Here is a 26302-nt window from a genome sequence, read left to right on the forward strand (position 1 = left end):
TCTGCCAACAGAGCACCTTTTGTGTTTGTGGGGACTGAGTGGTCAGCCCTGCAGAGACATGAGATGGTCAGACTGACTGAGTTGTGGGGAAGGAGGCCTTAGAAGAGCAAGGCCTCATCTATGAGGGGACTTCTCAGCTGTATTTAGCCTAAACCAGGGTTCCAAAACTGGGGTTTCAGTCATTGCCTGCCTCTGCTCTGCTCCCCAATTTCCACCTCGCCTGTGTGGGACTACACAGCTGCTCAGGGGCCTAGCATTCTCTCCACCGTGTCCTCAGCCTATCTCATGACCCTTGCTCCCTGTCCCTTACACGCCACGTGCCAGGCTGTCCTGCTCTGAAGATCCTGTTTTGTCTCTGGGCTCTGTGTTCTTCTCTGTTTAAGCCACTTCTCTGGTTCTCAGTCCTTCTGATGTGACCGAAAGGACTGGAAAGCCTGTCCTGTCCTCCACTCTACCTTTCCATTTCTCCTTCTAGATCATGCCCCTCCCACAGGCACTGACTGTCCCCTTAGCCCTTACAGCTGCCCCAGGCCCAGCCTCTGTCCAGCCCCTGCCACAGCTCTTGCCACAGCCCATGCCTCAACTTCTGCCCCAACCCTGCCCCAGCCCCTGCCCAGCCCCTGCCCAGCCCCTGCCCAGCCCCTGCCCAGCCCCTGTCCCAGCCCCTGCCCCTCCCCCAACCTCTGCCCAGCCCCACCCAGACCCTGCCCTGGCCTTGTCTTGCATTGCAGCTCCCCAGACACCTTCTTCCCCTCGGAACCAAATGAGGTGCATCTGCAGATGCTGCCCCCTCTTTGTCTCCTACTCCCTTGACTCAGAGGAGTGACTTCCCATCGCCCCCAACACCCACTTGGTTACTTAGGCTTGATTCATTAAACTTACAAAGCATCTTGTGAGATTGTGACTCATGGTTTCTGGCCTTTCATTAAGGAAAAAGCCAATGGATGTACATTGAGACTGGGAAGCCAGGACGCTGCCTGGCCCTTGCCACCAGTACCCAAGGATGACCGTGCCTGGCTATAGAAACTGCATTGCTTGAGTAGTGATGTGGTCTGACACAGGCTGGGCCATGAAAGAAGCAGCCTGTGGACCCCTCAGGGAGAAGAAAAATACCACAGAAGGCTGAGAGAATTTATTTCCTTAAATCCTAAAATGTTTTCAGTTTATTGGAAGAAAAGTCTATTCCAGTTGAAACCTTGGAGTTCCTACCCAGATGAAATGTTTGAGCATGCCCCTCTGTCATTTTCTGTGCGTTGAAAAGGTCAAGGAAACCTGAGAAACTTCTTACCATCACTGCCCCGAGAAGATATTGATTTCACATCAATGGACTCTTTCCTCCTGCTCTTGTGTCTGAACGAATGAGGCTCTGGGGAGTTCAAAGGAGAAACAGAAGGAGATTGGCTTTCTGTGTACTGTGGTGTGAGCTCACACCTTTCCCCGTATTTTCCAAAGAAAATGAGAATACTTTTTAAGCTCTAGAAAGTAAATCCAAGAACCAAGAAACTACTTTCTCTGAAAATCAACAGAAAATGATCAGTAGGAAAATAGTCTTTCTCTTCTGGGACTTGGCTACATTGTGGAAGCAGTGTTTATTGCGGGTTAGTTTCATAACTAAAATGTCATCCTGAAAATAAAACTTAAAGGGAATGTCTGGGGGTTCATCTTGACTAAAGGTCTACACTCACCTGGGTAGGGAAGCTCTGCAGAAAGAAAATCCTAGTGAAATTCACAGATATTTGCATTAAGAAGCTGGTTGGAACCAGTTTGGGGCATTCCCGGAAAGTCAGATGTCTACAGGATCATCTGCCTTCTCTGACAGTGGGTTTCATCAAGTCACCATGTCCTGCAGGTCATGGGAAGGGAAACTCAACACTGAAATGCTGTGTGGGGCTGATGCCAAAAATCACACATCAGCCGTGAGCACCACAGTGTAAAAAAAAAAAAAAAAAAAAAAAAAAAAAACAAGTCAAGATAACGGTGTTGGCCTCAGAAGGGTGCACTGTGGGCACATTTGCTTTCTGTGAGTAACTCCTGAATGAGAAAAAAGTGTAACCATAAGCTAGAAGTCCCTGAAGGCAACCCAAGCCCCAGCGGGAGGGGTGCCTCTCTCAGGTGCTGTTACACTCACTGTCAGATCCAAGCAGGAGAACTGTGATGCACACACAATGCTGCCATAGGAATCACCAGTGGCACAAAACAACAAACAACCGGCAAGATCGCCTAGTATGGAAGAAACCAACTGTAGAGCCAAATTGTGCAGGTTCTGGCTTAGTGTGTCATCTAGTAGCTACCTAACCCTGGAGATGTCCTTAACTTCTCCGTGTACCAATATCTATAAAGTGAAGATAATTAGAGTTTCTCAGAGGCTGTTAAGACCTGCGTTAATCCTGGAGTGGCCCTTAGAAGAGTGCCTGCCACACAGTAAGACTACAGTTTTTACCTGTTTAGTTACATCTGTTCATTAGCACAACACACAAAAAATGATTCATTACAGATTATTCAAAGCCAGATGCTATTATAATTTCTTCCTGATTTCATCTTATAGAATTATGAGCATCCATAGCAACTGAACTGGTTATAAGTTTGGAGAAGTTTGTCTCCAATGAGGGTCATTTAAATGAGAGAATTCATCATTCATTCTTAATAGAAGCCCACAGAATGAATTTAAAATCTCAATCATTAGGGGCTGGAGAGATGGCTCAGCAGTTATGAGCACTGGCTGCTCTTCTAGAGGTCCTGAGTTCAATTCCCAGCAACCACATGGTGGCTCACAACCATCTGTAATAGGATCAGACGCCCTCTTCTGGTCTGTCTGAAGAGAGTGACAGTGTACTTACATACATAAAATAAATACATCTTTTTAAAAAGGGGGAGGGGTGGAATAGAGGATTTGCGGAGGGGAAACTGGGAAAGGGGATAACATTTGAAATGCAAATAAATAAAATAACCAATAAAAAAAGTCTCAGTCATAGAAAAGAACTTAGTGGCAAAAGGGACCCTGCCTCCCATAAAAATAGTTACTTACTGAGAACCTACTCTCCATCAGACACTGTGCTAGGTACTTTAAGTAAAACAATCATTTCTGAAAGCTGCATAGTTCTATTCCCATGGTACCAATGGGAATAATAATGTACAGAAGCTGGAAAAACCAGGAAGGAAGGCCAAGGCCAAAGGGTGATAAACGGTGGACCCTGTGCATCCCAGGAGGGAGGCTGTGAGCTGATGAAGGGTCTGGAAGCATTAGCTGTGTCTCCTCTGTGTAAAATCACACTGAGCACCGTAAGGGACATGGGGTTGCTTACTGCAGTTCTTTGGTAGAACCTTCTAAACGTGATATAAATTTGCTGAAACACTGGAGGAAGTGTGCCTGTGTGCGCATCACCATTGTGCCAATTAAGGCTGTTCTGGCTTAGGAAATACTAGGAAGGAGGAAGAGGATAGCCTGCAGCCCAGAGCATCTCTTTCAGCTGGCATATCAATGGAACAGGGGTAGCTTATTCACTTTGCAAATGAAATTCTGAAAGAAAGAGCAAATGAATTCTTCAAGTGTTGTCTATCCAATCATTCTGGAATCAAGGAGGACGATTGTGCAACTGACCAGGGTCTGACCAGGTGCCCATGCTGAAGCTGATGGTTGGCAGCCATCCTTATAGGAGAAAACATCCCAAGGCTTTAGGAATACATTCCCTGTCCCCTGTCTCCAGTGGTCAGATAGCCCCAGGCCTTTCACAAGTAGATGTCATTGGGTCTTCCTTTCATGTTGTAGATAAGGAAACCAAAGATCTGAGTGTTGTTCAGGGTCTAAGGCAGGAGTAAGGCAGGAGCTGAGATGGGTTGGTGTCCAGCCTATTTCCATTTGTAAAGTCAGTCACCATGTACAACTCAGAGAGGGAACAGACATAGGTGGCCCATCACTGTGTTCTCAGCTGTGCCCTAGGTGGCCTGCCTTGCCTTAGACTCCACTCCGCGCTGGGCTCATCTGCTCTACATGATCTCTAGCCAAGAAAGGAAAACAAGAAGGGGAGGAATTTAGGAGGGAAGGCCGCCACAAACCCAGAGACAAGAATTGTAGAGGATGCCTGCTGTTCCTCTGCTCTCCAGCCCTCTAATGCCAGCACTTAGATTTTAGCCATCCCCAGTCTAGGGTGACAACTGTCATCTTGAACTCCAGGTCCTCTCCCCCCCCCCCAGAGATGATAAACTGGTTGACAAGGCACCCCTCAGCAGAGAGTAAAAGCCAAAGCTCTCACCTGTCTGAGAGTTGTCCCCGGAGTCACGATGAATCCGGTGAATCTAGAGACGGTGCAAAGTTCGGTAAAAAGAGAAAGAAATGTATGTCATTTGTCTCCTTCGGCAACTTAGTTAAAAAAAAAAAAAAAAAAAAGCCCTGACGGCCTCCAGAAAGCAAGGTGTTGCACAGATTGCGTGAAAAGATGAAAGACACACACACACACACACACTCACACACACACATTGAGTGTAAGACCACAAATGCTCTAAAGCCTTCAGACACTTGGTCAGGAGCCCAAGAGCAGAAAGTGCCCGAGGGAGGGGCTCTCCAGGCAGATTCTACCTCCAGCTAGCCTCTTCTTGACAGTCTGTAGAAATGCAGAAAGACAAAGGCCAGAACTCAAGTCAAACTTTAATAAGCCATACTGTAACTTGCTTGTATCAGGCAAGGCTATATTTGTTTTTCTGAAAGGCTGAGTTAAATCGAAAATTTCTGTTTTTGGAACCGTTCCTTAAAGGCTTTTTAAACACTCCTCCATTGCCGACAGAGTCAACTGTCCCCTCACGAGGCCTGTACTTCGGATGCTGTTTAGCACCTAGTTCTTTCTCATTATCGGGTTTGTTTCATGCTAATGATTTGGTGCAGATGTTCGATAGACATCCATCAAAGGGCCAAATGAAGTCATCAGCACTAGAAAGAATATCCGCGTTCTCGGTGGACTCTGCGTTTCTTGCGTGTACAATTGACTAAGGCACTGCTGGTGGGCACGTGGCCATTTGTACTTAGAATCTCACGGTTTCTCTGCTAAATCCATCTGCTTCCATCCAGGGCTCAGGGCCGTCAACCTGTGCAGCGCTCAGTGAAGAGGCAAGGTTAAGTTTATCAAAGCAGGTGAATGGGGGTGGGGGGGGGACTGTCAGTTAAAGACTAGCGTGACTTAGCAACATCAACTATGATGGCCTGAAAGCTCCCTTATTTATGTCAGACACAGGTAAAACAGGCTTCATGGAACCATTGACGAATCAGGTAGAGTCTGGGGAGATGGCTCCATTGGGGAAGTGGCTGCCCCATGAAGCCTGAGCTCAGATCTCTAGGTTCCATGTAAAAATCTAGGTGTGGTGACATTTATCTGTAATTCAGTGCTTCGGGGTAGAGAGAGGCGAATTCCTACAGCCCACTGGCCGGTTCAGTCCGGTTGAACCATTAAACTCTAGGTTCGGTGAGAAGACTTGACTCAAACAAATGCGGTAGGGAGTGACTGAGGAAGACACCCCATGTTAACCTCTGGCCTCCACGTGTACCTGCACGTGAATCTGCATGCACACACGCGTGCACACGCTCACCTGATCATGCACACAAACACATGAAGATAGCCAAGTAAATCTGAGCTTCTAGAACTAGGCTTCCTACAAGCCCTTCTGCTCGCCCATTTCACTTCCTCACACAACATCAATACAAAGCCCTCCACGCACCTTCGATATCATGGTCACCTTAGTCAGGGCTTGTGATTCTCACCTCAAAATTACTGTATCTTTTCTTATTTCTTGCATGAGCATCATTTTATATTTTCCTTCTGGAGTAAAGACCATTTTCTACAAACCTACTAAGGTCAAATGCACATTTTTATATGTTCAATATTAATGTTTCATTCTGTCAATCAGATCTGGCTTAAAAGCTTTTCTCTTTAATCAAAATATATATACCTCTAGGAGCAGAGCCTATGACTTCCCATGCTATGAAAATAATCAACGGTAATAAGCCCACCTCTGCATCAACTCCCTTTTCCCGCTTCTCATAGGCTCACACACAGGTCATCAATATGGCTCCCATGACCTATACTGTGGGCCATGCGTTCTGTCAGGAGTGGAGTTCTCTCAGCCCTGATTTAGGATTTAAAATGTGTTCCATCCACTGATAGGGGTGGAGAGGGGTGGACCAGGGAGGGAGAACACAGGCATTTGTCCATGCCCTGGGATGTCTCTGGCCCATCTTTTCCCACATTTGTTGTTGCCCTTGGTACTTTGAGATGAATTTGCTGCCTCTACATCAGCACAGTGGCTTCAGCTGGGCTCTGTACCTTCTGCCAGAGCAGTGGCCAGAGGTTATCCAGACTTTACAGCCAGAGTCTCGCAGGCTGGGTCAGCCTCTACACCAGGAGGCTACATTGTGACCCACTTCACAATCCTCTGTTCATAGGACAACTGGGAGCCCTGCCTCCCATCGCATCCTACCAGTCTTGGGTTTTTCATGTAATTCTCTGATGATAACCAACATGCCTCATCCGAGTATCCACACATGGTGGTAAAATCCCCACTCAGAAAAAGAGTTTATTCCCAAGATCTAAAAGTACAAATTTTATATCTCAGTAGAAATTATTCCAAAAAGATTAACCTTTAGTGGAACTCATGGAGAATGCGGGCAACGATTAGGTAGCTCCATAGTCTCTGATGGGTCCGGGAGACGCTCAGAGACTTGAGCATCTAGGGGTGATGTTTGCCCCATGACAGCAGCTGTTTTGCATGCTAGCTGAGTGCTGGCAGCTTGAAAGCTTGCAATTGTGGCTTTACAACCCTTCCAGAGAAGCGACCATTTCCTTGGACATGCAGGACGGGGAGGCTGAGCTTAAAGTTTGGTATCCTGCCTATGTCACCCCACTGGTAATGCATAGAACTGTAACCCCGCTTTCTTCTCTAGTCTGAGAGCCAATCAGCTTGGTTACAAGCCTCTTCAGCCAAAGCCTCAGAAGTGTTGTCCCAGTCCTGGCTTGTCATTGTAGGGCCTGAAAATACCTCGCTGATCAGCACAGCTTTCCCCCTGAATTCTGGGGAGGCACATACTTTGTCATGTGTGTGCTTTAGCAAAACCAGGAGTCACCATCCTCAGGCCTCTCACTTTCTCTAGAGCACAGTGGTTTTCTTCTTGAAAAGCTTTAAATGCTGTGTGTCCCAGTGTAGGGAGGCCTGTGTACAACAGCTGCTACCACCAGACCCACAGGCTTTAAAAGAAGTAGTTTCTGCAGAGAACTCTACTGTCCTTGGCCTGTGAAACTGTCAGAGCTCAGAGATGTGATTTCTTTATCCAGCAAGTCCTTGAGATTGGCAGCTTGTGTGTGTGTGTATGCACTGCAGTATAACTATAATCTTAAACCTTTAGTTAAAATATTATAGGTTTCTACAACATTTGCTAGCCTGTGATTATATGCTTCATTGACTGATGCCTGGTCATGCTCAGCTTTGCATGACGTATCTTTCCTTTCTGAGGGGTTTTTATTTTGCCATGGTCCTAGAGTTAAAGCCAGGTTCTTGGTCATGAAGGGCAAATTCTCTATTACAGCTTCTGCTTCTAATTATGCTCAGCTCTAAGAAGTACTACAAACTCTCCTCCCCTCCCCTCCCCTCCCTCCCTCCCTCCCTCTCTCTCTCTCTCTCTCCTGTGTGTGTGTGTGTGTATGTGTGTATGTGTGTGTGTGTGTGTGTGTGTGTGTGTGTGTGTGAGAGAGAGAGAGAGAGAGAGAGAGAGAGAGAGAGAGATAGATTTCAGGGTCATTTGTTCCTTGGAGAATATTAATTTAAAACCTATCCTTGGTTTACTGTGGTATGAAAGCCCTTAGGTTCACAGAGATCCCCTGCTTCTTAAACTGTGGGTCACAATTGCATACGGGGCCATGGAACTGAATATGGGAAGCATAAAATGTTTGAGAGTTGTAAAAGGCTTCTGAATTCACAGTGACCAAAACTAATTTTGAAGTTAGCACATAATAAACCCAGGAGTTCCCAGCAGTGCTGGTCTGGCCTGCACCACAGGGCTTCTCTGAAGGCTTGGTTCTGAAGGCCAACAGGTACAGTTTTCCCTGTGTGCGCTGCCACCCACGTGCTGACACTAGGCTGCCTGCCGCACCTCAGCCCGGGTTCCGGGCCTGTGCATGGTGTGGATAGCTGTCATTTTCTGTTCAGATGGAAACATTAATTATAGAAAAAAGGATTTCCTATTTCTCTACCATTGTTCCTCAGCATGTAAATATCGATTAGTATCCCTTTGGCCTGAATTGTGTCTGAATGTTTGATTTTTGGAGTAAAACGTCATGGTTCTGTTGTCTTCCTAACAGAGTTGGCTTAGAACAGGCTGAATGGAACCCTCCTCATTGGCTCCCACTTTAAAATGCTGTCAGCTACTAACAGGCAGATTCTCTCAGACACCAGCTCAACAGACTCAAGTCTCAGCCCATTCTTCATGAGCTCTGGGCGGGGCTAGGACAGGATTTCCCGAGGCTTCTGAGATGGCCCCAAGCATACTTCTGGCATTTTGTACTATGTATTTTTGTAAGCTGGTGTTTTCAACATTGATAAATATAAAATCAAAATATCAGTCAACAAAGTTATCTATGTCCTATAGTATCAAATGGCCAACGTTTAGCCCTTTTTTTGTAAAAGCAAACATTGATCCACTTAGTATACAAATTTGCTGTTGTCTTTAATACAGTTAAAATATGCATATATCAAAGAATTGTTTTAAATTCTCTTTGTGATGAACTCTCAGTAAACGACTGACTTATGCACCTATTTTTCTTTACCTATCGTGGGTAAAAAGTTTAAGTGGAAGGGTTTGTAACATTTTTAGACCCATCCTATGGGGGACAGAAATGCCAGACGTCATGAAGCTAGGTGAGTTGCAGTGATACTGAATTTAATAGTTTTTCACATTTTCAGGGATTCCATTAGCTTTATGGATCTCTATCAAGTCCTTCAATAAGTAGCTTTCTACATTTGAAGACAGACCAGCTCCCTTCCTCACCCACCAGAATGGCTAGGAAGAAACTGTCAAGGATAAACACTTGGAATACTCATATCTTGGAAGGAGAATAAAATTATACAATCCCGTTGAATGCCAAGTCTGACACTTATGCACCCACTTATATAAACATCTCTATGACAAAATATTACCTTGGTAAGAAAAGACATCTTATCACAAAAGTAACTCATTCAAGGATGCTCAGAAATGTCCAGGGCCAAAAACAGCCCAGGGCTCCATTATCAGGAAAATAGACTGAAAGCCAAAAACAAACAAAAAAGCAAAACAAAACCCCCCAAACAAATAGGAAGGTGTTATTGGTACACACAGCCCAGGCGAGTCTCAGAAAGCTTCCGGTGAGCAAAAGAAGCCAGACAACAGACCACAGACTGGATGACGTTCTAGGAAGCCTATTATTAAACAATGTAGAATAAGGCCTTCAGGGAGCTGGGAGGGAAGGGGTGCAGGGAAGGACTCTCAAGGGAAGGAACTTTTAAGAGGATAACATTTGATTTTTCTCTTTGTTTTTGATAATATGGGAGTTAGAGATATGTCCTTCAAACTCAAGGGAAAATGTAAGATTGTCCATTTTCTACCTTAAAAGGTTATTAAATTCTAGTTAATATGCATGCTGATAGGACATGCAGTAAGATACACTGATGTGTGCCCAATACTTAATAGTTGGCAAACATAAAAAAAATAAAAAAATAGAAAAGGAGGCCATGAAGGATGGTTTCAAGACCTTAGGTGGAAATATGATGGAGTCATGTGTTAACTGTGGGACTGAGGTAGTGAGTGAGTGAATGGGTAGTCACGTACATGCCTTCCAATTGTTTCATTAAGATACTTTTTAAAAATTTAAACTTTACCCCCATATATATTTTTTCATAAGAAAGTATTGGGTGGTGCATGCCTTTTATCTCAGCACTCAGTAGTGGGGGAGGCAGAGGCAGAGGCAGAGGCAGAGGCAGAGGCAGAGGCAGAGGCAGAGGCAGAGGCAGAGGCAGAGGCAGAGGCAGAGGCAGAGGCAGAGGCAGAGGCAGAGGCAGAGGCAGAGGCAGAGGCAGAGGCAGAGGCAGAGGCAGAGGCAGAGGCAGAGGCAGAGGCAGAGGCAGAGGCAGAGGCAGGTGAATTTCTGTGAGTTTGAGGCCAGTTTGGTCTACATAGTGAGTTCCAGAACAGCCAGGGCTACGTAGCAAGACCCTGTCTCAAAGCAGCAACAACAAAATAATAAAATAAAATAGAAACCCCCCACTTCCCATTGGCCTTACGGTCACTGACTATATAACCAGTCAGTGAGACTCACCCTTGGGGCCTGGCTCTGGCTAGTTCTCCATGCACTGCTGAGCACAGCCATGCTACCTTGAGCTCTGAGGTCTCTGCTGGGAAGTTCTCAATCTGCTCTCTCGGCCTTACCTTGTCCTGCAGGTCTTGTTCATGTGTGACTCCCATCAGGAATGTTTCAATACTTCCTTCTCACTTTAGTCCCTCATGGGGTCGTGAGGTCAAGGCCTTCAGTCATGTGCTCTCATTGGATGTTTCTGAATGACGTAATACAGCCTGTGCCCTTGCATCTGTGACTAATCTGTCCCCAGCTTCTTGGATGGAGGTTATACCTAACTTGATTACTACTGTGTACCCATTGCTAACAACATCTGCGGCTGCACATAGTGGCCACTAAATATGCAATGAATCCATACGAGACCGAGTTAACTGGGGTCCTTACCAGTGGTAAAGGCATCACTTTTAATGATTTGGCCATCACATTAATCTTTGCTAATTATGTATAATACTTCTGTCACTAAAGTTACTAGTACATAAAGTTTCACAGTAAAACACAGATAAAGCAATTTTTATAAAATGTCACTTTTAAAAGTGAGAAGCAAATACAGAGAACAATATGCCCCTTTTCTCTGATAATGCCAAATGTTATAAAGGAGACAAATGAAGGCCACCAGATACCAGAGCTCATGCTCAGCCCTGTCTGGGCTCCCTGAGCCTCTGAGAGCATCTCTGTAACACATCGTACCATGGCTCTCATCATATAATGAACAGCTTTAAAACAAACAAACAAACAAACAAACAAACAAACTAAAAGAGTGCTTACATCTATCCACACATCTTTAATAACATGGGAAGTGACAGCAATTCTTCTTGGTTGTTGTCCTACTTTGGTTCTTCCATCGCTAGGATAAAACTTGTGGTGGCCACTAAATGGGCGATGACCACAGAGGCACACTAATTATTGGCTTATTCCTCATGGTCCCCTCAGACTGCTTTCTTATACAATCCGGGATTACATGCCCAGAAATGGCTCCACTCACAATAGGCTGGGCATTCCCACATCAGTCATTAATCAAGAAAATGCCTTATAGACATACACACACCTCCCAGGTCTATCTCTAGAAATACCACCCAAACTGATAGAAATCAGATTTGACCAGGGAAGACCCCCTGAAGATCCTGACTATAGATAGTGAGGAGAAAATCAGAAGATTCGAACAAAGAGGTGATAGATTGCTGGTCCCTCTATTTGGGAGCCATTCTAAAACTGACTATGACATAAAAATGTCTCCAGTCAAAACTTCATGCATGGACAATAAATCTTGTTGGCTACAGAATGCTCGTGACTTAGATTACATGCTACCATTACAGATGGCATGAATGGAGACTTACATTGCAGTTTGGCTATATAATCAAACTAGAACATAATATATACAATCAAACAGAAAGATAGATGTCTTTCTTTCTCAGAGAGTAGACAAATCATTCTTAATTAATCTGTACACCTTGCACATTCCATACAAATGTTTTTATAAAACTTTCTATTGCTTGTAGAGGTTTATGTGTTATAGAATGGACCCCCCCCCCCCCACACACACACACAGAGCAGCCCTGAGAAGATCCATCTTCAGGGATGGTGAGACGCCTGCACTACCTCCAACTGCCTCAATGTTGTTTCCTCAAAAGACTCGCTTCCAGAACAACTCCAAAGAACGTTGCTGATCTCACTTCACCCAGCCATACAGACTGATCCAGTCAGGACTTCACTTAACCTGAACTTTCACAGCATCCAGAGACTGGACAACAAATAGCAGCTAGCTTTCTTTTGATGTAACCATTTTCCCAATTTCCTTGGGTCCCCCAAAAAGGAATTCTATGTCCAATGTTAGCAGGAGGCAATCATAAGAAGCCTGTCATCCTAGTCCCTTAAGAGGGGGTGGATGGCTTTGGTAATTTTATGAATTATAGCTATGTTGTCATTTAAGGGGATGGTTACAAATAGTCATGGTCTTGGACTGGAAATTTAAAGGACTCCTATTTAATTTCTTTTCTAAAGAAATTAAATAGGGAGTTTAGACTCAGGGATTTCCATCCCTCTTTTCCTTTTCTATACCCTTCTTTCTCAGATAAAGCTAAGGGATTTGAGAAGAAAAATGGGGAATATAGAAATATCATAAAATAATAAGATAAAGGATAGATTACTAAATATACTCTTTAACTTTGAGCTATTGTTATTCTCAATTCTGTTATTTTGTTACATTGGTATAAAATGCTGTATATTTCTATAGGTTTAAGGATTTCATTGGTAAATCTGGTAAATTTAAGGTTAATTTTGTTACAATATAATATATGTATTTTTAACTTGTATATAGGTATTGTGCCTTGTGGCTCATTTGAAAATGCAAGGTTTCATCCCAGCCCTTTTAGTAGCTGCTATTGCAAACTATTAGAGATGGTTAAGAAATACAAGTTAATAAGACAGTCAAAGTCATGGCCATGTCAGATATTAGTCTATATCATCAGAGAAATATGCATCCTGGATTGGACAGGTATCTGAAGACCGCAATATTTGCTTGTTCAGATATGCTATGAATAGATAAATATCCTATGAATAGATAGTCCTCAGAGACTTAAAGAATATATCATTTAAAGATTTTTTATTATTAATTTAAGGCTTTTTTTTTGACATTGAGACATGTCAGCTCCTAGCAGAACCCCATTCGACTTGGAAGAAGATGATGAGCATTGAAGGAGCTGTATTTGGAGATGGCTTCATTTGTGGCAAGCTCCTCAATGGGCAAAGAAATGCTCTAACTTCATCTGCAAACAGAATGCTCTCCAGAAAGGACAAACAACACAGGGGAGTCAACTGCCAAGTCTGCCAAGACAGGGTAAGCAAGCACTTCATAGTTCCTGCTTCTCAGAATGTCTGTCAGATACACTGGGCCAGAAGGCTGAAAATAGATGCTCCAACTTTAAAGAGGTTATTGGGGACTGTCCAGGCAGCACCTGTCTCAGTCATTTCTATAATTTTTGGAAATTGTGTCCCTGTACTTCCTGCATACTCAGGTAACATTTATTCCTTTTCAGGTCTCTGGTGGGGTTGAAGTCTAGATAGTCAGAGTCTCACAATTAAACGTAAGTTACAAAAGATCTAGGGAAATGTTTTAAAGTCTCAGTAGATGTTTTAAGGTTGGTAATTACAAATTATGAAAGTTAGAGGATTTAAATGATTGAATATAAAAAACATGGTTTGGATGCAGAACTCTAAACTTACTAGGATAAGAAAGAGAATATAATAATTTCTCCTGCGTTGCCAAATACAAACAGATTGGACTTTTTGAATGTAACTCTTATCTAGTCCTTTTCATTATTTATTTAGACAAAAAGAGGAAATGTTGAGGTCTTGTCTATTGCTATCTATTGTAATGCAAAAATTTGTATCCCAAGGTCTAGTTTAGCATGTTACTCAAGAAGAGTGAATTCTCATGGATACCAGCTTTTGTTGTACAATCCTAGTTCCTTAATTTAAAACTATTGGTTGAGCAGCCCATCCTGTAGCTGGGCATAAGAGAGGTAGGCAAGGCTTCAGCTCCCAGGCTGGGTTTCTGAAATGGAGACTAAGAGGGAGAGAAGGAGGGGAAGGCTCATGCCATGAGGTATGTGGATCATGAGCGCATGGCCATGAGAGCTGGTCTGCTGGAGTAGGAGAGGCCTACATGGAACTTGGCAAGTAATGTCTCAGGATTATTGACAGGGAGGTAGAAAAAACAGCACAGAGGACTGATATCTGCCCAGCTCAGGTGCTTTAAAGCTTATTATAAAATATAAAGGTTTTGTGTCTTTTATTTGGGAACTACATGGTCTAAGGTGGAGAAGAAACTCCAAATAATATTTACTGCAACTTTAATCTGATGGGGGCACCAATCTGATGGAGGTACCAATCTGATGGGGGCACCAATCTGATGGGGGCACCAATCTGATGGATGCAATGTTTCAGTTGAGGTTCTCTCTTCCCAGGTGACCCTAGTTTTTGTCGCATTGATGAAAAATAACCAGTACAGCCATTTAAAAGAATGCTTGCTTTGATGAAGAGACATTTTGATCACCGTTTCAAACACAAATTTACTTGTACTATCAATTTTTTTTCTGTTTCTTCTGCCCCACAAATATTACAAAACACAGGAAATAGATGGTTAGCATGAACAAAGATATTATCTATTTAAATAATCAGGGCAACTCATAGAGCTAACATGCTAAATATTTTTTTTAAATACTCAATATTCTTCATTTACTACAAACTAGAGACTTGCATGGATGTGTCAGAACTCTGATTAGCCAAGCTCGAGTGCTGGGTGCAGAGGTCCAACAGGAACCAGGTCTTGGGTGACCCTCCCTCTTTTGTGTACATGGAACGAAAAGACAGTTGGTGGCATCATGTAGATATCTTTGATCATCTTTCTTCAGTGAAAATACCTTGTGATGGACATTTTCTCAAAAACAAAACAAAAAAAAAAAAAGGCTCTGATGCACAGATCAAAGGTCTTTTTGCAGTCTGCTGGAGTTTCAAAACCCACTTGCAGATTCACTTCTTAAAACCCACTCCAGTGCAGCCTTGGACCTGACACTGAATGAGACACCCAACCAGCATCCAGGAGCCCAGCTCCTGTGGCCACAGCTCATTCACTTTCATGTATTCTGAGCTGCGTCTGAGCAATTGACAACACCAGGGCAGAGTGCTTCGAATACACTGATGAAGATCCTGGGGGTGGGGGTGGGGTGAGGGTGGGGGTGAGGGTAGGCAGGGGTGGGAGGGCAGGCCTCCTCCCTGCAGTATCAACTATGAACCTAACAGGAAGTATGACGGCATCTCTTCATTTTTATCTGAACAACACTTCAAATGTTACTCATGTCAGAGTGGTGTGCAGTGGTCTGATATGGATGAACAGATATGTGAATATTTAAGTTGATACAAGATTCAAAAGACAAATCCCAAGCTGTCTTCCCAGGTAAATGCCAGCCCAGTACAGGGTTACTCTCCCCTGCTGTCCAGTATTTTCTTGCGAAAATTGAAGTGTAACTTCCTTTGCAATGTCAAGCTACATATCCAGATACTGTAAATGTCCTTCTGTCAAATGTCCCTGACCTGCCAGACTAGTGGCCAATGGCTCTATAGTCTGCAGCCATTTGGAAGAGTCTTTACAGAGGTATGTTTTCATGGTTTGTCTCAGTGACATCATTTTTTAAAAAAATATTTACTTTAGGAGCTTGAATGATGGCTCAATGGTTAAGAGCACTGACTGTTCTTCCAGAGGTCCCGAGTTCAATTCCCAGCAACCACATGATGGCTCTGTCCCCCAAACTGCAAACACAAACACCCAAAACCTATTATTTTTCTACTTTACCAGTGTATCTCAAGTGCTAATGTGGAATGAACCACCTGGAGATAATTCAGTCTGAGTCTGTAAGGCTGGAGAGAGGCTGTTTGCAATCGGATCTGATGCCCTCTTCTGGTGTGTCTGAAGATGACAGTTGTACTCACACATATAAAATAAATAAATCTTTAAAACCTTTTTATTTTAAATGTATGTATGCAGATGGCTTGCTTATGCAAGTGCAGGTGTGCTGGGCACCCAAAAGAGTGTGTAGCCTCTTAGCACTGGCATTACATGAGTCAGCCACCTGATGTGGGCACTAGGGACTGAACTCAGCCTTCTGGAAGAGCAGTAAGCAGTTGTAACAGCTCAGCCATTTCTCCAGTCCCAATTATATATATATATATACTTTGCTCATTCAAAATGTGTACTACACTGTCCCTACCCAAGAGTCCCTAAGTCAAATTTACTAGCTTAGGGGGGCCCAAAGTGTTCAAGGCTTTATGAGCCTCATGTGAGGTAGAGCTACAGGCCTGGCTATCCTGTGTAACAGGGGACACAATGATTGTTCAGAGTGTGGTCAGCATACCAGCAGCGTTGTCATCTACCAACAGCCTCTCTCCAGCCTTACAGACTCAGACTGACTTATCTCCAGGTGGTTCATTCCACATTAGCACTTGAGATACACTGGTAAAGTAGAAAAATAATAGGTTTTGGGTGTTTGTGTTTGCAGTTTGGGGGACAGAGCCCAGGAACTTAAATATATTAGGCAAGAGTTCTCCCCCTGAACTGTCCCCTCAGCTGGAACCTCACTTTGTTTTGATCTCTCTCTTTGTAGCTGTTCAACTGAGGGGCCAAGGAACTTCATGCCGCCTCTGCCTCTGCTTGCCCATGGTGTAAGCAACAGCTCTTACCCTATCAGTCAGTTATTCAGGGGACAAGGGCAGCAGGATACATTGAGAGACACAGGGCTTTGTTATGCTAATTGTCACATAAAATGCTGGAGGAGGCAGTGTGGAGAAATCCTGCTAATTAAGGTACCAGTCTATCATGACCAGATAGCTCCTCTGAGCTTAGAGCAAAGTGGAGGACTCCCTTTACCAGCAGGGCTTCCCCTTCTCTGATCTTGCTGAGGATTCCCACTCCCCAAACCCTCTGCCTGGGGAAGGTTATACCTAGCCATCCTTGGCAGACCTACAAACTTCCTTTTCTCCCAACAAGTACCTGAGATTTCTGGAATGCCTCTCCATACTAAAGAGGCATTCACAGAACTTTAGACTCCACCAGTGATTTTCATGTGTCCTGAAAATGCCTTCCCACGCTCCAAAGTCCATATACAGCCTGGGTCCACCTCAATAAAGTGTACGCATACAGCCCCACCGTTGCGCACAAGCTAAGATTGTCTAGGAGAATAGTGAAGACCATCAGAGAAGACCTTAGTCTCACACTACAGAGCCCTACCTGTTCCAGACTGCTCATCCTACCAGCCCAATGTGCAGCAGCCTCTGGACACCCTGAGAAGGAGAAACTGGAGGAAGCAGAACCACACCTGAAGACCTATACCCCGATGTATACATCACAGAGCGTCCCACAGGATGCTGCCTGCAAGCATGAGAGCAAAGGGGTCGACGGTATCAGTGCAGGGTGTAAACCACTAAGAATCTGCCACACCACCTTCCAGGAGGATGAGGACAGACCTACTGCTCAGGAGAATACCTTCTCTGCCTTCTAGTTCTGCAGGGGCCTCAGTCCCTTGGCTGGTGCTCACCTACTGCAGTGTGGATCGAACCTTCTCTCTTAGTTTGCTGACTCAGATCCCATCTCTGTGGGAATTATCCTCCCAGACAGACAGATGTACCCAGAGGGAGCTAGTCAGCTATTCTTTAACTCAGACAATTGAGGCTGGCATAAGTCAGGATGTGTGAAAAGTTCACCTGAAAGGTGAGCTCAGATGCAGAGGTCCTACTCCATCCTTTCTGACCCAGTGATGAAGCTGAAACTTCATTTCTGAACAATCCCAGGCCCCTCGATCTGGCCCACAGGACGGTAGGATGACGACAGCCTGACTGGCTTTCTCTTTCATACCTGGATTCTGTTTCTGAGGAATCTGGATTCGGTGACAGTGTATTACCTATGACTTCATTTCCCCTGAATCTCACAGTTGAGCTCAGGTGGGGTGGTTTCCTGAGGGGTGTATACACAGCAGTGCACTTGGGGTCTTCCCATTCCTACTGCTGTTATTATTACCAGGTCCTTTCTTGGCTCAGTGACAAGAAGAAATTATGCATAACAAACAGACTTAGTAAGAAATTTCTTTCTGCCTAATGTTTTGTTCTTAAATAATAGTCAATGTCAAATGAGACTTTTGGCAAACAAAGTATAAGCTCACGTGCCTGCTAGATTTGGTCAAGAGAATGGGGAGATTGCAAGGATCTAATGCTCTCTCAGCCCTGATATAGGGGTCTCAACAGATGACTCACCAAACTTCTTAATGACACCAGGGCTATATCTCACTCTGATTAACACATGCTAGAAGTGAACCTGCAGACCAGTGCTTGATAAATCAGGTCTCTGGATAGCCAGTGAACAGGCAGAGCCACCGCCCAGAAGTGAGGAAGGAGAGCCCAATAGCATAAGACAATTTTGTTATTCTGTGACCTGAGGTCCTGACAACAGCCTTCATCAGAATTCCTGTTTACATCTTGTAAATAATCATTCCCAGAGTCAAAAGGCATGTCTAATTATCCCCCATCTTTAATTTAACTCAGAAAACCTTACTGGGCTCAAGAAGAAAAGATGGTTATGTCCAATTTACTGTCAACTAGGAGACAAAACCAAGTGTTGACCCTATGAGTTCATTCATTCAGGAAGGGTTTGTTGAGCATATACTTTGTGCTAGGCATTGCATTGAGGGTGGCAGAGAACATGTGGCTCCCAATGGGCAAGGAACCAAGAGTGGACTGGAAGGACCCCCAATCTTGATGCTTAGTAAAACTGAACCACACATTTAGCCATTTGCTCCTTGGAATCCTGCATCCGTTCCTCCTCAGTCAGAGGGCCTACCCTGTAAGTGAAAAATGCTTGGACATGCTAACAGTTCACCGAATGTGCCCTTGAAATGTTCCACTAGAAATGAAGGCATGTGAGGGGTCCGACGCACTCCCCAAAGGGGGAGGGAATGTGAATGAAGCATCTTTTATAATTTCTAGATACCATGTTGATCCCATGTGACCTAGATAGCTTTCTACTCTCTACAAACACATCACTAGGCATAAACAAAAATCTTGTTGGACTTTGGAGGATCAGGATGACAGGAGGGAGACAGGGACAAAAATGGAAGCCAGCCCAATCAGGTGGCATTCTGACTCTATGTTCCTATTTCTAAATCTGAACTTTTCAGGTTTGCAGACAGTGGGGCTACTGTGCTGAAGATATGCCAGAGGATTCCATTCAGAATTCTTGCCCCAAAACAGAAATGGCATACTTCATGTTATAGCTGTCCAGGTACCACTTTATTTGGGACCACTGGGTTGGGACTCCTATCTGCTCTGACAGTGCTTATTGGGGCTATGTGTCTAGCCTTCATCACTAGAGGTCTCCATGAGACATGCCCATGACAAGGCGGGGACTCTGACTCTACACGGGAGAGAAGACAGTGAATATAAATCCAGGGGACTGTTCACCACCCTACAACAAAACTGCCAGCAGAGGGACCCAGCATCTAATCCTCACATATGTGGCAGTGTTTCTTGAAGATTGGCTGTGAAAGATTGGCTATGCCTTTTGGTAACAGCTTTAATGTCTAAAATGTCATACTACTGTGCAACTTCTCAAGAATTAGCGACCCCAGCGTGGAGAGAATATGTGTGAGAGTATATGGCACGTGACACCTCCAGGCAGCTTGTGATCCTACTGATGTGTCACGGAGGGAGGAGACCAAGGCTGAATGGTTACAGCATTTGCTCACATGCACAAAACTAGCCAGAGAGCGGGAAGGACAGAGCAAATGTACAGAATGCCTCTTCCCCAATCTTCAGTACTCAGAAATAGCACTTGATATTTTTCTGTTAACTTATGTAAAACATGTATGTTTATGGAAACAATAATTACATTGTCTGGTGAAGTTTTATATATATATATGTATATGTATGTGTTTATATATATGTGTGTGTATGTATATATATACATATGTATATTTATACATATATATTAATGGATAGGTATATAGGCAACAATGAGGTCTTATAACACAAAGGCTTTGTGTTCCACATGATCTGCTTAGACTATTAAGAACACTGCTAGAAGTTATGGTAATCCTAGGTAATTCTTAATATCTGCATTACTAAAAATAGCAGATGTAACCAAAAATCCAAAAGACTAAAGAATGCCATTTTAAAAATTGTTCAAATAATGTAAAATAAAATCTATATAAAGGAATAGAAAAGTGCAAACAGAAGAAGAATATAAAAAAAATGTAAAATGGCAGACTTGTTCCTGACTACACTGATAAGTACATTAAATGTTAATGGCCAAAGACTCCAGTTAAAATGCAGAGACCTATCATAACTGATAAAACATCAGAATCCAGCATGATTTGAAAGTATAGGGATGGAAAAGGTGATGTAAACAAATATGCTGAAGATTACTAGAGTGGCTGGTTTAATATCAAATAAAGTGGATTATAAGATAAAGTACCACTAGATATTAAGAATAACATTTACAATGATAAAATAATTAATTAATCAGAAATATATAACCATAATAAATGTGGTGATAATAAATGAAGCCCTTAGAAACAAAGCCTCAAAATATATCAAACAACAACTACAGGAATTATATGAAGAAATAGATAATATCTTAATGTTCCTCTTTTATCATTTGTTAGAATTAGAAAAGAATCAGCAAAAAAAATAGGTGATATGAAGAATATGGTAATCACTTTGATCTAATTGAGATTGATAAGATATTCTACATAACAAAAGAACATAGCCTTTTCAAATGAGTTTCTTTCAAAATACTGACTAGAAAAAAACCTTTATTTGGCCCAAAGAAAACGATTCCAATACATTTTAAGTGGACTAAAACAATACAAAGCATGTTCTCTGACAATAAATGGAAATAAATTAGAAATTGTCGAGAAAATAATATCTAGAAAACCTTTCAAACCCCAATCAAAACTTCTAAATAGTTCATGGACCAAAGAAGAAATTAAAAGGAAATTATAAAATATATTGAACTGAAAGAAAACAAGAAGTTGAGTCCCTTCATGACACTGAATACTCGGTTCTTCCCAATGCTGGAGAGAGGAATGGGGATAGGATGGCCAGGATTGCTCCTAACTTCACCTGTGCTATCGTTCCCTTCCCGACCTTCTCACTGTAATAAAACAGTACCACTGCCATGGATTCTGATTCTTTCAAATGGACCATAAAACAAATGGGTAGCCTTGGAGGCTCACAAAAAAAACGTAGCTACATTTCTGGGATGTACACAAAGCAGTCATTTTAGAGAGAAGGCAAAACTCAAAAGAAATGGAGAACTATGACCCAGCTCATAGCCTGGAAGAGTCAATACTGCTTAATAGTGCTTTGTTTTCTAACTGTTCTACAGCTTCAATACATGCTTGGGGGGGGGGGGTAAGGTAAAGATTGTTAATATAATTCTAAAATTTATATAGAAATACAAAGAACACAGGAAACCAAGCCAGTGGAAGAACTTATAACACATGACTTTGAGTCTTGCAATAGTTAAGAAAGTATGCAATTGGTGCATAGATTCACAAATTGAGCAGTACAGTGGAAGAGTCTAGAGGTGGAATGCATTATGCAATTATTTGCTAAAGATGTCAAAGTAACTCAGTGAGGAAAATACTTCCAATAAATGCTTGAGCTTCAATAATCAGATATCTTTATAGGCAGATATTAAGCTTATCTCATGTGACACCATGAAAGTAATTATAGATGCAATGTATAATTAAATGTAAATATAAACCACAGGAAGTGGTACTTGTCAAACATTGACATAATAAAGTTAAAAACTGTTTATTGGGCTGGAGAGATGTCTCAGAAGTTAAAAGCACTGGTTGCCTTTCCAGAGGTCCTGAATTCAATTCCCAGCAACCACATGGTGGCTCACAACCATCAGTAAGGTGATCTGATGCCCTCTTCTGGCATGCAGGTGTATGTGCAGATAGAACACTCATACATTCAATAAGTCTTTAGAAAACTGTTCCTCAAAAGATTTTTAAATGAATTAAAGAAAGAATAGAGAAAAACATAAACATATCTGGCAGTGGACTGATGTATAATGTAGCAATAATATAGTTGTCAATAATAAAGATAACCCAATAGAAATGCCAAAGGCCTTCAATTGACACCTTACAACACATGAAAACTTCTCAGCCACTAGTCATCAATGTGTGCACATTATCGGGGACTCTACAGAGACAGACTTACATACTAAAACCTACACATCTCCTGAATGGCTAAAATCCCTTGCAGCCACACTGACCCTTGACAAAAGTGTGCATGGCCTCTCCTGCTCACTGTTTTGGGGATTGTCAAATGATAGAACTTCCTGGGGGAGAGAATTAGCAGATGCTGACAAAGCAGACATACACCTAATCTGTGACTCAGTGAGTCTCCTACTGTTCCTAAAGGAAATGAAATTATTTAAAATAGAGCATGTAGAAGAATGTTCATAGCAGGTTTATTCATAATAGCCCAAGAACAAATATAGTTCAGGTGCTTACCAATAAAACAACAGATAAACAACTACCATATATTCACCCAAAAGAATACTATGCAGTGACTAAAAACTATGGAACCCATACACCAAAAAAATAGGTCTTAAAAACAAACCAAAAATGCTTTACATAATAGATGAAATTCTTAACAAAACTAATTTATGCTAGGGTGGACGGGAGGCCAGACAGATGAGGGGCAGAGATCAATGGGGGCATTTTAGCCTGCCAGTGATGTGCGCTGTCTTGTGAGAGGTTGGGTCACTCAGGTGTACACTTTGACAGGGGCTATGCAGAAGCATCCTTACAATGTGGTGATTCCCTTATATGTTTGGGCCCCCCAAAAGTCAGGCATTCACTGTAAAGCAGATATTTCTTAGGGGAAACTAAGTCATTCTCTCCAGCCATGTTCTAGTACTGGAACTAAACAAAACCCAGGCATGGAAGCAAGTGTTCCTCTTATCTTGTTTTGAATACATATAGGGGAATCTGGGCCTCAGACTAACATGGATCGACCTGTTGGAGTAGAGGCTCTGGAGAGAGGGAATAGGAAACTATGTCACAGGAGGGCCAAGGGGCCATATGCTGAGTTCAAGACACCTGGACAGACCTCAGAGGCCACAGGGGCCATCTTAACCTTTAAAGAAAAAAAGCAAACGGTCTAAGTGTCAAGTTGAAGAGGTGACACTGAATGGGAATGGTACCCCAGGGAAGAGGTGAACCTTCATTTTAGTTCAGTGGTTCTCAATACATGTGCCAAGACCCCCTTTGGGGCCACTTATCAAAATATCTTGCATATCAGATATTTACATTATAATTCATAACAGTAGCAAAATTATAGTAATGAAGTAACAGTGAAATCATTTTATGGTTAGGGGTCACCACAACATGGGGAACTTTATTAAAGGGTCGCATTAGGAAGGCTGAGAAGCACTGTTCTAGCCCAAGAGTTGTGGAGAAAACAGGGATTCTTTTGGCAGAGACATGTAGGTGCCAGAGTCCAAACAAGGAGCCACATTCCATCTGAAAATGCTGCTACTGAAGGCAGTGTTAAAAGTCAAATTACCCAGGAACCGAAGTGACTTCCATACCTGAAGTTCTGTCAGAAGCCATTTAGGAAAGACTGAGGAAAGCAAGTGGGCTTTTCTGGAGCTGGCCCACCATCTTGCATGGCCTGTGATGGGTGAACTTTGAGGCAAGGCCCCAAGAGACTTCATCCCAGGATTGCTTCTTGTTATTACTATGCCTTTTCTGTCACTGTTAAATAGTCTAATGATTCATGGGCACTAGCCCACCATATCGGGCAGATTTTCTGCACATCAACAAAGATGTACTCTTTTATAACAATGCTATGTAGACAAATTGCTGATTTCATAATTCCTAATGATATTCGATAGAATTCCTAAATTCATACTAGTCATTTCGAGCTGCAATTAGAGCATTGTTAACCTTCATGTGCCACAGGCTAATTGCACTAGGATAGAAAGCAGACTTGGAACAAATTTATGATCAGGAAAACCATTCCTTCTGGGTTAGCTATGAGACCACTATCTAGTAACTAAAGGTCATAAACTGGGAATGGATAATTTATTGTAGGTGCAAGGACAAAAATAAATAAATAAAATATTGACTAGTTTATCTGTATAAAACTTCAACAGTAATGAGACACAAGGCAGATGGTTTGATTTTTGACAAAATGATGCTGACCTGTAACAAGAATTATTGCTTTAAACTTATAATGAGCTTATGGATCTAGAAGAGAGATATTGTTTAATCAGGCACTAGTCTTAATGGAAACACATGTAAACATCTCTGCTGTAACTCCTTATTTAATTTATGACTTGAATTAAACCTGCTATGAACTTATGGAATGTAAAGATGCTTGGGAAACCATGTGATCAAGGATCCTGAGAAGGCCTACGAAGGACCACGGGAAGAGCCTTTTATTTTTCCCTCTCTCTCTGGAATAAAGTTTTGAGCCTCTTTTTTTCATCCAGAGTGAGTGTGGTTTTTTATGCCAGCATAATTTTCTTTTCCTGGCTCAGAAGGAGTTAATGAACTTTGGGCCTCTTGCCAGATCAGCCTGGGGCCTGAGAGAAAAGAACAAATACAGAGCAATTAACTTCTTCACTTAATCCCTGCTGATAAACAGCAGGTAAATATTACAGAAAATAAGCACCGGTTTGCCTCACAAAACTAAGTTTTCCCCTGAAAACCTCCTACACTATCCACTGCTGCCTCTCCAGATAGAACCCAGCAGCGCTGGGCTGGTTCCCAGCAAAGTTCCTTACAAAGTCTACCCTAGTCTCACTGGCCCCAGCCGGGACACTGGAGCCAACAATCATGGTAGCCATTTCAGCAACAAGAATGATGGGTTGGCCATTATGGCCGTGCAAAGCTGCCCACTCCTGTGCCTCATCCGAACTCTGCTACTCAGGGCCCTTAGGAATCCCAGGAAAACCCGAAGCTCTCCAGGCTGCTGAATGAATTTCCAGAGCCAGCCAGAAAGTGTGCTGTGGGATTGAGCTCCTGAGTTCACGAGGCAGGATTTGCAGGCTGCAGCTGTGTGCCTCTGCTCTCCAGTCTCCACCAGGAAGAATGCAGACATTCACCAGAACACTGGCCTGGGTTGGCACCTGCAGCTCAAGCCTGCCCACAGTGCTATTCCTAGGGTTCCTCCCTGCGGCCCACACTATCCCTACACAGCAAAGTGTTGGGACATTTCAGGGTACAACCCCTCAACTACAATGGCATTTTGTCAGTGTTGGACCATTTATGTACAACCGTGATCCCAAAGACTGTGTGACCCTCTCAGTTTATACACGTACACTCTATGGCATTTGCACAATGACAAAACCAGCCAGCAGTGTAGCTCTCAGATGGGTCATTTCATTAAGTGCCACATGACTATGTACACAGAATTCTGTGCTTCTGCAGACAATAGGGCAGACAGTTTGTCACCTAGAGCCCAGCAGTGACAGGCAGAGAAATGAGATTTGGAGTCTCGGCTCTGTAGCCCCACTAACAAATGATTTATTAAAGATAATTTGAAAAAAACCAATAGTTTTAATGTCCTAAAGGGTGATGGGTGAATTTGTCAAATTTAAATTAAACAGCAAACTAAATAAATCCCACTCGTGCCGTTTCCTCCCCTGCAATCTATCACAACTATGAAACATTAACGGTGAAAAGAAATGAAAAACCCAAACACCTGTCGGCTGAAGCAGGCTGGGGGGAGATGAGGAATGGCTTGGTTTGCCATCTGTGCTGTCAGATCAGGCATGGGAGAAAGAGACCTTTTAGGGTCTGGACCTAGGGAAGAACAGTGTTCAAAGTGCAAGCAGTTCCTTGTCTTCACAAGGGCAGAGGTACAGCTGGGACAGCAGGTCGGGTTCCCCATGCTGGCCTGCTCTAAGGATAAATGACCAGAAACCCAGGCTGGCTTCATCTCAGAGACTTGAGGGATGACACATGGCTCCTGTCTCCCAGGAACTAACTGCTCTTGGGAACTTTGCAACATTGTTTTCCCCTGGATGCAACATTTACCCTAGGGTTATTTTTCATGCCAAGGTCTAAGAGAGAGAGATACAAATGGTAACACCATGGCCCCAGTCCTGGTGCCTACTCCCCATTGTGGGAAGAAGAAACTAGCCATCTTTCAGCTAGGCTGTATCACTATGGCCTGCCCGTCAAACTACACCCACCTTTCCCTTCCCCACCACTTCCTACAGAAAATGCTCCTGGACTCACATAACCTGGTCATACCTGATCACATCTTGCCAAGGTTCCTCTTAGCCTGGGGGTCTCACCCAGGCAGTACAATGGAATCCCTTGGGGAAATCTCAGGGACTGTCTTGTCCAGGCTGCTCCAAGACACCATCT

General features: G+C 43.2%; 1 protein-coding gene and 1 long non-coding RNA gene across 23 annotated transcripts in view; one reads left to right on the forward strand and one right to left on the reverse strand.

Moving 5' to 3' along the window:
• The window catches only part of Pde8b (phosphodiesterase 8B), a 226297-nt gene that overhangs the window by 24533 nt on the left and 175462 nt on the right, over positions 1-26302 (reverse strand). For all 22 annotated transcript variants that reach the window (NM_001346782.1, NM_172263.2, NM_001170669.1 and 19 more), the window contains 2 exons: positions 4251-4293; positions 1289-1366 (listed from right to left, as the gene is read on the reverse strand). In NM_001346782.1, coding sequence (NP_001333711.1) covers positions 1289-1366; positions 4251-4293 — 121 coding nt within the window. The remainder of the gene's footprint in view (positions 1-1288; positions 1367-4250; positions 4294-26302) is intronic.
• Gm41025 overlaps positions 1971-26302 on the forward strand; it is a 42253-nt gene continuing 17921 nt past the window's right edge. Inside the window, exon 1 of the long non-coding RNA XR_003950703.1 lies at positions 1971-13194. This is a non-coding gene — a long non-coding RNA (predicted gene, 41025). The remainder of the gene's footprint in view (positions 13195-26302) is intronic.

The sequence above is a fragment of the Mus musculus genome, chromosome 13 (genome assembly GCF_000001635.26).
Source record: "Mus musculus strain C57BL/6J chromosome 13, GRCm38.p6 C57BL/6J".
Lineage (NCBI taxonomy): Eukaryota > Metazoa > Chordata > Mammalia > Rodentia > Muridae > Mus > Mus musculus.